Source organism: Chiloscyllium punctatum, chromosome 6 (genome assembly GCF_047496795.1).
Source record: "Chiloscyllium punctatum isolate Juve2018m chromosome 6, sChiPun1.3, whole genome shotgun sequence".
NCBI classification, from domain to species: domain Eukaryota; kingdom Metazoa; phylum Chordata; class Chondrichthyes; order Orectolobiformes; family Hemiscylliidae; genus Chiloscyllium; species Chiloscyllium punctatum.
In genome coordinates, this window is record NC_092744.1 from 13,715,979 (window position 1) to 13,728,649 (window position 12,671).

Below are 12,671 nucleotides of genomic sequence, written 5' to 3' on the forward strand. Positions count from 1 at the left end.
CTTCTATTTTAACGGTAAAACAATGCAACAACATATCAATTGTCATCAATAGCTGAGTGCCTTTGCGTCAAATGGCCAAATAATTGTCGAAGAATTTTTCCTAATCTTGATGTTAATGCAGTTAATTTCAAGGTAAAAGTGGAACTGAGCCAATATCAACTGAGCTGAATTTGTTACAATTCTGATAATATAAATTAAATATGCTTGGATACTCCTAGCCTTGCCCGAAATAGCTAACATTTAAAAGTGAATAAATACAATTGACAGTTGTGATTAAATATGAGCATATATTGAAACAATTAAACGGTTAACACTACCACTTGCAGTGCCATAGCATAACAAAGAACAGTAGAGTTAATTCATAGTTGGCTGCTCAACCTAATGCATGTCCCTCGACCATTCAATTTTAATCAGGATGACCTAACAATAAACTGCAGTGTGGCAATAAATAAAATTTTGCCAGCAAAATCAATGTATCTATTAATAAAAACAAAATGATTCTCACCAATCATTAGCCCAGATTTCACAATTTCAGTACACTGCAGATTGAATAGAATTCACCAGAAAGTGGTGAATTCTAAAGTTGTTGGCTAAGCAGTTGGCAATCCCTGTTAAAATGTTGTCCAGCATGACTAAAATAAGATTGAAGTCACCTGATTTTTACTTAAGTTTGTAGTCCTTTCTTGTGTGTTCGATACACCTGTTGGAATATTGCAGGTATTTATTTAATGTATGTTCTTCAGTTTCCATTTGGCTATTTCCTGGGCCATTGGTTTCTTCTACATATTAGGTTTTACTTTTTATGGTACATTTTTCTAATTAGAAAAATAAAATTTGAATTCTGATCTTAAATCTGTTGAGACAAAACTTTAATTTTTTTTTGACAACCTCACAAAGCTATGGTTCCTTTCAAAGCAACTACCAAAAACAAAACAAAAATCTGAACTTTATTATTATTTGCTAGCAGGATTTGAATGCCTGGCTGTCATAATTACATCACAGTCTAAGTCTAGTGTAGTCACCGTGACATCAGACATGGTACTGATACATGTTCACTACCTTGTTGCATCAGGACAAATGGTCACAATGGTTTCAGTTCATAAATATCAGTTTATACAATATGCGCTTCCTTTTTTTTAATGCAGCTGTTTTATGCAACCTCTGCTGCCTACATCACTGCTAATGTAACAATGTAATCAACAAACCAATATGATGATCATTGTTGTTATGTGTATTCTAGCAGCATTTCTCGAATTATGCTTTGATGGCCATCATCAGTTACGGTATCGTAACTATCTGCAAACATTCTTTGTTATTGTGTTTCTCCACAGTGGCCACATAGTGATACTACCCGATTTTAGCCTTCCATTGGAGTATTATCTAATTCCATTCCTCATCATAGTGGGAATCTGTTTAATCCTGATTGCTGTTTTTATGGTATGTACTAATTTATACTTAAGTATATGCTCAATGCATTATGACAATGGTGGCATGATTGAGCTGTTTTGAATGTGAACCTTAATGAATAACTTATCTATACCGCATTGGAATTGCTGCCCATTGACAATAATTCAATTGAATCTATATTGGTGGCAAAACTATCAACATTTCCGGTTAGACTTAATGTGCTGCATGACCTACTTCATCCTAACGTCTTATAGTCAGTTCTGAGCAGGTTTTAAACTCCTTATTTGTACGTATTTTGCAATTTTTAATGAAAAATACTTCATGTAAAGAAATTTATTGGGAAGTTGAATATTCACACACATTAATTTTACTTGTGTAGCCAAAGACGTCATTAAATGTGCTGTCATTTGCATCCATTCTTCCTTGCAATATTTAGTACCTCTGGACGGCACGGTGGCACAGTGGTTAGCACTGCTGCCTCACAGCGCCAGAGACCCGGGTTCAATTCCCGCCTCAGGCGACTGTCTGGGTGGAGTTTGTACGTCCTCCCCGTGTCTGCTTGGGTTTCCTCCGGGTGCTCCGGTTTCCTCCCACAATCCAAAGATGTGCAGGTCAGGTGAATTGGCCATGCTGAATTGCCCATCTTGTTAGGTAAGGGGTAAATGTAGGGGTATGGGTGGGTTGCGCTTTGGCGGGGTGAAGAGCCTGTTTCGACACTGTAAGTAATCTAATCTAATCTAATCTGGTCCTCAAAGAAGAAATTGGTCGCCAACTTTCCACTTTAATTGAGTAACGGTTTAATTTTGCAAGTGAGCTATTCTTGGGGACTATTTGAATGGGAGTCAAGGAATAATAGTTATTATGAAGTTTTGTGCTGTGGCAAGAAATGAGTTAAGTATGTGAAAGATGTTTACATGGGTTTTGAGGTCAGCAGCGTCATGACAGCATTCACTGCTGAGCTTGAATGAAGCTGACCAAGATCTAGAGATTAGATCAGAGAGGTGCTGGAAAAGCACAGCAGGTCAGGCAGCATCCGAGGAGCAGGAAAATCGATGTTTTGGGCAAAAGCCCTTCAGAAATAGAGACAGGAAGCCTCCAGGATAGAGAGATAATTAGGGGGGAGGAGGGGGTGGGGATGGAGGGAGGGAGGCTGGGGAGAAGGTAGCAAGAAATAAAAGTTACTACCTTCTCCCCAGCCCCACCACCCCACCCCCATTTATCTCTCCATCCTGGAGGATTCCTGATGAAGGGCTTTTGCCCGAAACGTCTATTTTCCTGCTTCTTGGACGCTGCCTGACCTGCTGTGCATTTCCAGCACCACTCTGATCTAAACTCTGGTTTCCAGCATCTGCAGTCCTCACTTTTGCCAAGATCTAGAGACCTCGTGCGGATTTAATCTTTCCTGAAGTTACTTTCATCCTAATGTCGATTTAGAGATGATCTCTGATGTCCACAGAAAAAGATATCATCAAACAGTTCAATTAAAATTCTCTCAGACAGCAAGACAAAATGTAACAAGCAATGTTTACTTTGTCACTTTACGTACAGTGGACTAAAGCTTGGGATCTACTTGTGTGATGAAGGTAAAAGATAAAATATGAAAAACCTTAAATTTAAAACCTGATGAAGAAGTTTTAGACTTAACAAACGATATTAATCGGAGATGATTTTATTGGCAATGAACTTGGTATGTCATTAAAAACAATCCTGAAGAAGGGCTTATGCCCGAAACGCCGATTCTCCTGTTCCTTTGATGCTGCCTGACCAGCAACACATTTTTCAGCTCTGATCTTCGGCATCTGCAGTCCTCACTTTCTCCTATGTCATTAAAAACAATTTAACTTCAATCAACGAAGCCTAACATTTTGACATTTTTTGGCATCTGAACTGAGATTCGCATTCATGTGTGAATTGTTTTGAATTTCCAGTGACTTCAATAGTGCAAAAGTATCCTACAGTATAGACAGAACATTCAGCCTGTTGTGGTTCTGCCTTTTGTTGGTTCATCCAGTTAGTCTCATCCTACGTAAAATAGTATTGCTATATGCTGTATGTCCACCAGATGGCTCTCATCTCAGTTCTACTTGTTATTTTAATCAATCCTTTCAGACATATTATGACACTCTACTAGGGCTTCAATCCAGACTTTTGGTGACCGCGATGTTTGTATTTCTGTATGTCTTTGCACATGTAAATATTAGAAATTGCTGTCCATGTCACAATTATGACAGTTGGTACAATTTCAGTGTAATTCCCATTGCACAATCCCAGCCATAAAGATTAAGATTCTTAACAGAAAGTTGTTTCAACTGTTTTTGTTCTGAGTTGGTAATTTTGGTTCCAAAACGAAAGAAAAAAAACTTTGCATTTATATGGGGCATTTTATAATTTAGGGATAATCCAAAGTGCTTATGGCCAATAAGTGGTTTTTGATATGACAGCATATTTCCATACACCAAGCTTCCTCCTGCAACCAGCAATGCCCACATCTATGGTTTGTGTTTACGGAGAGAGCTAGAATTTTTAGAAATCAGATAACTTCAAGCAAAAAGGATATTCTAGATTCGCTAGAAGACACATTGGAGGATGAATGCCTCATCCAAAATACACATTTGTGTCTCTTGGAATTTTCATTGAGGATCTAATATTTGTATAACTAAGATTCCATTCTAATCTTAAGATGCAGATAACTGATAAACAGATTGATTTTTGTTCTTTTTGTTGATCTGATTTGAACTACTTGATTAGGTTATAATCTGGCAGTCATTCCCATCTACCCATTTATTCAATAAAAAGATGCACTTTTGACCTTCAAATTATTTAAAGTAATTCAGAGCTGGATATGATTACCAAGTAATATCTTAATTGTGGTATTTAGATTAGTTATTTATCCATATATAATGTGTGTATCTCTGAATAAATTATAATTACTTTCAAGAATCTAGTATTCCATAACTGACCGACATTAACTCTGTATACAAAAGAAGATTCCGGTGTATTGACAATATTCAATAATCTTAGCTAATTTTTAAAAAAAATTAAATTTGTGTTAAGTGTTCATTGGAGCATATACTTTTGGGAGCGTAATTTGAAGGGCTTAGATTTAGTGTGCCACTTAATGAATTATTTGTTGGAACAGACCTGAAGCTTGGATACTTTCTCCTTAAACTCAATGTTTTTAATCAAAGAAAATAATTCATCGTTAATTTTTGAAACTGATATGTAACAAATTATTCTCTATTTCAGCCTTGAATTAATATTTCAAATGTTAATTGGCTTTCAGGCAAACCTCTTTGCTGCTTCAGTCAAAAACAAATAGTTTTAAAATAAATTTTAAAATTGGTTGATTTTTAAAACTATCTTGGGCAATGTTCCCTTTTGGCTTTATTAAATTTAAGCAATTTGAAATAATTCTAATGCTCTGCGTGAATTAATAGTTATGTCTAATGAAACCTTTTGAAAAGATTTTTCACTGATTCAAAATTCTTCTTTAAAACTATTATTAGCACTTTTTTAAAAAGAATAAGCTCAAAGAACTGTGGATGCTGGAATATAAAAACAAATTGCTGGACAATCTCAGCAGGTCTGGAAGCACCTGTGGAGACCCATCAGAGTTAATGTTTCGAGTCCACTGACTTAATTCGGAAGAATGGTCACTGGATCCGAAACATTAACAGTATGTTTCTGTTAGTGCGACGGGCAAGGCTGGGAGGTGTAGGGAATGCTGGATGACTAGAGGAACTGAGGCTCTAGTCAAAAAGAAAGGAGGAGGCATACATCAGGTATGGACAGCTGGGATCGAATGAATCCCTAGAAAAGTACAGGGAAGAAGTAGGAATATACTTAAGAGGCAAATCAAAAGGGTAAAATGGGGGCATGAGATAGCTTTGGCTAATTGAGTTAAGGAGGATCCAAAGAGATTCTGCAAATACATTATTGGCAAAAGACTAACTAGGGAAATCAATGTAGTTGTCTGTGTGGAACCACAGGAGGTGGATGAGATACTAAACAAATATTCTGTCAATATTTGCTGTGAAGAAGGATATGGAAGCTAACTAACTTGGAGAAATAAATGTCTTGAAAAAAAAATCCTATTATAGAAGAGGATATGCTGGACTCTTTAAAACGTAAGGATAGATAAATTCCAAGACCTGATCAGGTATTTTTCAAGCTTTGTTGAAAGCTAGAGAAGAGATTGCTGAGCCCTAGCTAAGATATTTGTATCATTAACAGCCACAGATCAGGTGCCAGAAGTCTGGAGGCTGGCTAATGTGGTACCATTATTTAAGAAAGGCTGTAAGGAAAAGCCAGGAACTCTAAACGGGTGAGCCTTCTGTCAGGGGGTTAGTAAATTGTTGGAAGGAATTCTGAGGGACAGGATTTACATGCATTTGGAAAGGCAAGGACTGATCATGCATAGCCAACATGGATTTGTGCATGGGAAATTGTCTCCTAACTTGCTTGAATGTTTTTGAAAAAATGACAAAGAAGATTGATAAAGGCAGAGTGGTAGACGTGGTTGTCTGTATGATTTCAAAGCATTTGGCAAGGTTCCACATAGTAGAATGGTTTGTAATGTTAGATCTCGTGATCCTGAGGAAGCTAGCCAATTGGGTACAAAATTGGCTTGAAATTTGGAGACCAGGGAGTGGTGGAGGATTGTTTTTTGGTCTGGAAGCCTGTCACCAGTGGTGTGCCACAAGGATCGGTGCTGGGTTCACTGCTTTTCATCATTTATTTAAATGATTTGGATGTGAACAAAGGAAGTACGGTTAATAAGTTTGCAGATGAAACGAAAATTGGAGGTCGAGCAGACAAAGAAGAAGGTAACTTCAGAGTACAATGGGATCTTGATCAGATGGGTCATGGGCCGAGGAATGGTAGATGAAGTTTAATTTAGATATTGGAAAGGCAAGTCAGGGCAGAACTTAGTTAATACAATATTTAAAAGGTACCAGGATCTGTATATGACTAGGAATGGTTTAGAGGGTTAGAGGCTAGATGCAGGCAGATAGAACTAGGTTAAATTGAGATGTCTGCTCCATGCAGATGAGTTGGACCAAAGGATCTATTTCTGTGCTCTGTAACTCTATAATTCTGCTTTCTCACCACAAATGCTGCCATACCTGGGAAGTTTTTCCAGCAATGTCTACATTTTGGCTTATTTGTAAAAGCTTACTGAACAGAGTGGTTACAAAAATAATAAGTCAATGAAATTGTGTGCTCAATTAATTTTATTTTCAAAAGGGCACCTCCTCCATATCGAGGCCAAAGAATGAAGAACTAACCTATGTTGCTATTTGGCCAATGTGAGTAAGATCAGTAACATTGTCATTGATATCCCCCCCTTGGTTTCCACTTCACAAGAAGACTACTAGGATAAGAAATTCTTATGGGGAATTCCTGCATCCTCTCATTGTGTACCAAAGCACGTAGACCCCCTATGGCATTAGGTTTTCCCTATGAAGATGACTCAAAGTATTCGGATATAGCACTTACTTGTCCCGCACCATACTCGACATTTACTTCCTCAGTGGCGATGCATTATTAAATATGCTTCTAAAAGTCTGAAATATTAAAACTTAACGCATTATTTTAAGTTTTATTTTCAATGTGGCTTTTGTTGGTGCAACTACTTCAAGACGACTAAAATGAATATCCAGACATTATATAAAATATGGTACAGCTTGGTGAGAGTGCTCTCTTGAGGCATCATGTGCAAAAAATGTACTGAATGTTGAGCTGATCTTTGCATGGAACTAATACAGGAGCTATTTACATACGAGTCAAAGAACAACAGATGACATTGTTAACTCTGCATGGTGTTTGTATTTCTTAGAGATATTTTGTTAATTGAAGGTGCTGCATGAATCTAAGTACTTCAAATCTTGCTCATGACATTTTCACTTCTTCCTATTCTCGTCAGTTATAATTGCTGGTTAGAGGCAAGCAGGAAGCAGACATTTTGTGTAGAATTTCTCCCTCTTGCAATGTCAAGCAACTCTGCTCCAGTAAATATTGTAATTAAGTCTTGCTTGAAGTCACTGGCCTGGACGTTCTGCTTGATTGCAATCCATCTTACATTTTTCTATCGGCCCTAAGAATCTGAGAAACAACAGCAGAAAACACCAACCATTGACCTGTTTGATGTCAAGATGGGAAAAGCGGTTTTGTAGAAATGTCTGCGCCCATCTGTCACTTAACGATTTAATGTAAAATGTAGCAATTGAATTGTACAATACGTAGATTTGTTTGACCAGATAGTTCTAACCCCTCCATTTCCAATTTATTTAAAATTGTATGAAAATAAGAAAAACCTCCATTTATGTAGCCTTTCTTGTTATCTGGATGTCCCAAAATATGTTATAGCTAATTAAGTACTTTTGAAGAATACTGATAGTTATAAATGTAGGAAATAAGGCATGCAACTTGCATACAAAATACATCCACGAACAGCTATAAGCTAATAACCAGGCATTTTGTTTTTAGTGTTGGTTGAAAACGATCATTATTGGCTGGATCTTTCCTTCCGTTGCGAGATATATGCCTGTGAACTCAGCTGATCATCCTCAGAATAATGTGTTCTTGGTTTAATGTTTCATCCAAAAGACCAAATATTCAACAGTGCAGCACTACTTACATAATTACATGGGCTGTCAACCTAGGTTGTTATAGTCGTGTCTCTGGCTGAGCCTGAAACCTGTGACCTTTGAATTTTGGTGGTAAAAATACTTAACGGTAAGATCCAACAGAGTGTTGCTGAACAAAGAGACCTTGGCGTGCAGGTTCGTAGATCCTTGCAAGTGGAGTTGCAGGTAAATAGGACAGAAGAGGGCATTTGGCATGCTTTCCTTTATTGGTCAGAGTATTGAGTACAGGAGTTGGGAGGTCATGTTGCAGCTGTTCAGGACATTGGTTAGGCCACTTTTGAAAAATGGCATGCAATTCTGGTCTCCTTCCTATCAGAAGAATGTTGTGAAACTTGAAAGGATTCAGCAAAGATTTACAAGGATGTTGCCAGGGTTGGAGGATTTAAGCTAAAGCGAGAAGTTGAATACGCCCGGACTGTTTCTCCTGGAGCATCAGAGGCTGAGGGCTAACCTTATAGAAGTTTATAAAATCATGAGGGGCATGGCTATGGTAAATAGGCAAAGTCTTTTCCATGGGATTGAGGAGTCCAGAACTAGAGAGTATAGGTTGAGGGTGAGAGGGGAAAGATACTAAAGGGTTCAGAAAAGATTTACATGGATGTTGCCAGGGTTGGAGGCTTTGAGCAATAGGGAGAGGTTGAATAGGCTAGGGCTGTTTTTCCTAGAGTTTCAGAGGCTGAGGGGGTGACATTATAGAGACTTATAAAATAATGAGGAGCATGGATAGGATAAATAGACAGTCTTTTTCCCTGGTTGGGGGAGTCCAGAACTAGAGGGTATAGGTTTAGAGTGAGACGGGAAAGATATAAAAGATACATCAGGGGTAACCTTTTCATGCAGAGGGTGGTATGTGTGTGGAATGAGCTGCCAGAGGAAGTGGTGGAAGCTGGTACAATTGCAATATTTAAAAGGCATCTGGATGGGTATTCGAATAGGAAAGGTTTGGAGGGATATGGGCTGGGTGCTGGCAGGTGGGTCTAGATTGGGTGGGATATTTGGTCAGCATGGACAAGTTGGACCAAAGGGTTTGTTTTAATGCTGTACATCTCTATGACTGTAAGTGCTACCACTTGAGATATAAAGCCCCCTTTGAGGATTAGGTTAGATTTCATTTGTATTATGTGATGGGGTGGTGCAATCAGACAAAGAACATGAGGATGATCACAATTTTTGAATCGCTTTTTTTGCCCTGAATTGAATTTGTCTTCCCGTCTGTTAAATCAAGTAGACCAATTGTTTCCATCTTTGGTTATGTCCACCTTTTGTAATCAACTGTAGCACCTGTTGCTCCTTGATTTCTCAGGATCTCTCCTTCATAGAATTGTAGAATCCCTACAGTGCAGCAAGGGGCTACTAAACCCAATGAGTTTCCATTCACCCTCCAAGGGGCATCCTGTCCAGATCCAATCCCCATTACCCTGCATTTACTTTGGTAAATTCACCTAACATGTGCATCATTGGATTGTGGGAAGAAACTGGAATACCTAGAAGAAACCCATACAAATATGGGGAAAACATACAAACTCTACACGGCCAGTCACTCAAGGCTGGATTCAAACCTGGGTCCCTGATGCTGTGAGGCAGCATTGCTCGCCACTGAGCCACCTTAATGGCTTCGATCTATGTGTTGTAGAACTCATCCATATCTCTGCTACCTGTACTTGATCCAGTAACAGTTGTGTATATCTAATGCTTAATCCTCACTGACATTTCCTTGCATACTTTATCTTTGCCCACTTTCTTTTCAAACTTATCTGCAACCACATGTCTGTTGCCCTTCCCATTCCCTACTCTGTTTTGCCTCTCTAATATTGAAGAGCAGCATCTTTAATTGTCAAGTTTAATTAGTCTTGCTCCAAGACCATCTTGCCTTGCTGCTAGTCTTAAAAATGTGTTGCTGGAAAAGCCCTTCTTATGCCAGAAACGTCGATTCTCCTGTTCCTTGGATGCTGTCTGACCTGCTGTGCTTTTCCAACAACACATTTTTAAGCTCTGATCTCCAGCATCTGCAGTCCTCACTTTCTCCCCCTTGCTGTTTGTCTTCTCAAGTGCTGCTAATTTAACATATGATCAGCTTTACTTTGTAAGGTATTGAACATGATTGACATTGAAAATGGAATTGTTACACTGGCAAAGGAGGACTGCATCCTCTACACTTGGGGTTAACTTGTGTTATTGGGGCAGAGAAGGAAAGCAGATTTTTTATTCCAGTCACTGATTCACACTGTATCTGCCTGAGGATTACTTGATTTGAAATGTTGAATGCTACATGGGATGTGTTTCATTCCCTTGCATCTTTCGCCTTGAGCACAAAAAATGCTTACTGCTATCCATTCATACTACAGCTTATCACCTGTTGATTAATAGAAAGTGTGCTGTCTGTGTAAAAACCGCTGTGTCAACATTGGCCATGTTCTGAGACTTAAGCACTTAATTTAGGCTGACACTTGGAAAGTTGGGCACACAGAAAATCAGCCTATTGGCTAGCATATAACCACTGTTAATTGTCTTAAAAAGCTATCTGATTCACTAATGCCCTTTAGAGAAGGAAATCTTTACTTGGACTGACCTACTTAGTGACTCAGGAATGTAGTTGATTCTTAACTGCCATTTGGGATGGGCGATAAAAGCCTATCCAGTAACCCTAACACATCTAGTGAATTTTAAAAAAGTATATGTATCTTGCAGCACTATTTCAATAAGAATGGAATTAGTAACATAGAAAACCCTACAGTGTGGAAGCAGGCCATTTTGTCCATTGAGTTCACACTGACCCTCCAAAGAGCATCTCAACACCCTATCCTGTAACCCTACATTTCCCACCTACCCTGCACGTTGCTGGACACTGGGCAATTTAGCTTGGCCCGTCTACCTGACCTGCACATCTTTTGGATCTTTGGACTCTGGCAAGAAACTGGAACACTTGGAGGAAACCCACACAGGCACAGGGAGAATGTGCAAACTCCACACAGTGATCTGAGGATGGAATCAAACCCGGGTCCCTGGCGCTGTGATGCAACAGTGCTAACCATTGAGACGTCATGCCTCCCTAATTCCTACCAATTGTCTCGGTGTCTATTCCCTGAACTTGCATCAATGTATCATTTAAAAATCTGCTTTCATTGGTGTATGGGGAAATTTGCTTTACATGACTCGACTGCTGTAGCTTTATATAATGAGTACTTCATTTCGCTGTAACGTGCTAGAGATGATTTCAAGGTTGTGAAAGGTGCCAATGAAATGCACGTAAAAGGCATTTCAAAGAAGAACAAGAGGTTTATCCTCCAGTGTTTTAGTCAATATTTATCTCTTTATGAACATCAGAAAGCCAAGTTGTCACATTGCTGTTTGTGGGAAATTGCTGCCTGCAAATTGGTTGCTGCTTATTCTACATGACAATAGAAACTACACTTCAAAAATAATTAATTGGCTGTAAAATGCTCTGGGGCCATGAAAGGTGGTGCATAAATGTGATGTTTCTTTTTCAAGACTTTTTCTTTGAATGCAAAGCCAATATGAGTTTAGTTGATTAGTCAAGCTGACATAATTTCCCCTGTACAAGAATAAAAGATCTTTCAGCTTGATGTATACATTCTAGGATAAATATTTCAATCTCTTGCTTTCTAGATTTCAAAGTTTATTCAAGACAGACACAGGGCAAGGAGGAACCGGTTGCGTAAAGATCAGCTGAAAAAACTTCCAGTACACAAATTCAAAAAAGGTAAGTGAATCTGTAAGTAGCTCTCTCTTTAAATTTTTAGTCAATCGCAAATTGTATAGTGCTCTTTGCACAAAATCTATTAGATTGTGAAATTGCTTTTCTATTTTCACATATCTCTGGTTTTCTATTTCAGTATCCTGATGCTGCTTAAGAGGTATTTAACTATATGTTTGAATGAGAGAGTTTGGTACTCTGGTTAAGAGTACCCCTATAAATAAAAATATAACAGTTGTTTGAAAAGAGATTCAAGCGAGTGATTTAAGGAAAGCCTATGTGCATAGTCATTTGTGTTACCTCACATTGTCATCTGTCTTGCAATTAAATAAAAATTGAGGACTGCGATGGATGGATGGAGAGAAAGGGAAGTATGAGGATCATAAGGGAGCAGTAGGGCATCCTTTTTGGCTCAGTAGAGGGGAACACAAAAAAATCAAGAGAAGGCAAGATGCTTTGGATTGAATGGGGTGACAGTAGAAGAGATGATGGAAATACATTGGAGTAGGTGGTGGGCAAAAAAATTTAGACTCTTTGAAAGACCACACTGCTTTCAGATCAGGTAGAGGTGAGAAATTAATGTGAGACCAAAAAAAATGATTTTGAGGAGTGTAAAGCACTAATAATCTGTATCATTTTGAATATAAATATTCCATATGTGTATCTTTCATAATTTACATCGTAGTTTAGTGTTATCATACAATTGTTCAAATCAAACACGTTAGCATACAGCACTTTCTGGAAGCTAAATGCTTTATAAACTTATGGTGTTCTCTTTATTCTAGATGGATTTTTTTTGTATTGATGCTTTACTTTTGGGCAACAGGATCTCACATTAGGAACACCAACTGTGTTCTAATTATTGATGCTAAATGTGAATGTGTTTCTTCAACTTGTGA

At 38.3% G+C, this 12,671-nt stretch overlaps 1 protein-coding gene across 4 annotated transcripts in view; it reads left to right on the forward strand.

Moving 5' to 3' along the window:
- rnf13 (ring finger protein 13) overlaps positions 1-12,671 on the forward strand; it is a 259,925-nt gene that overhangs the window by 177,053 nt on the left and 70,201 nt on the right. For all 4 annotated transcript variants that reach the window (XM_072572033.1, XM_072572035.1, XM_072572034.1 and 1 more), the window contains 2 exons: positions 1,332-1,437; positions 11,685-11,778. In XM_072572033.1, coding sequence (XP_072428134.1) covers positions 1,332-1,437; positions 11,685-11,778 — 200 coding nt within the window. The remainder of the gene's footprint in view (positions 1-1,331; positions 1,438-11,684; positions 11,779-12,671) is intronic.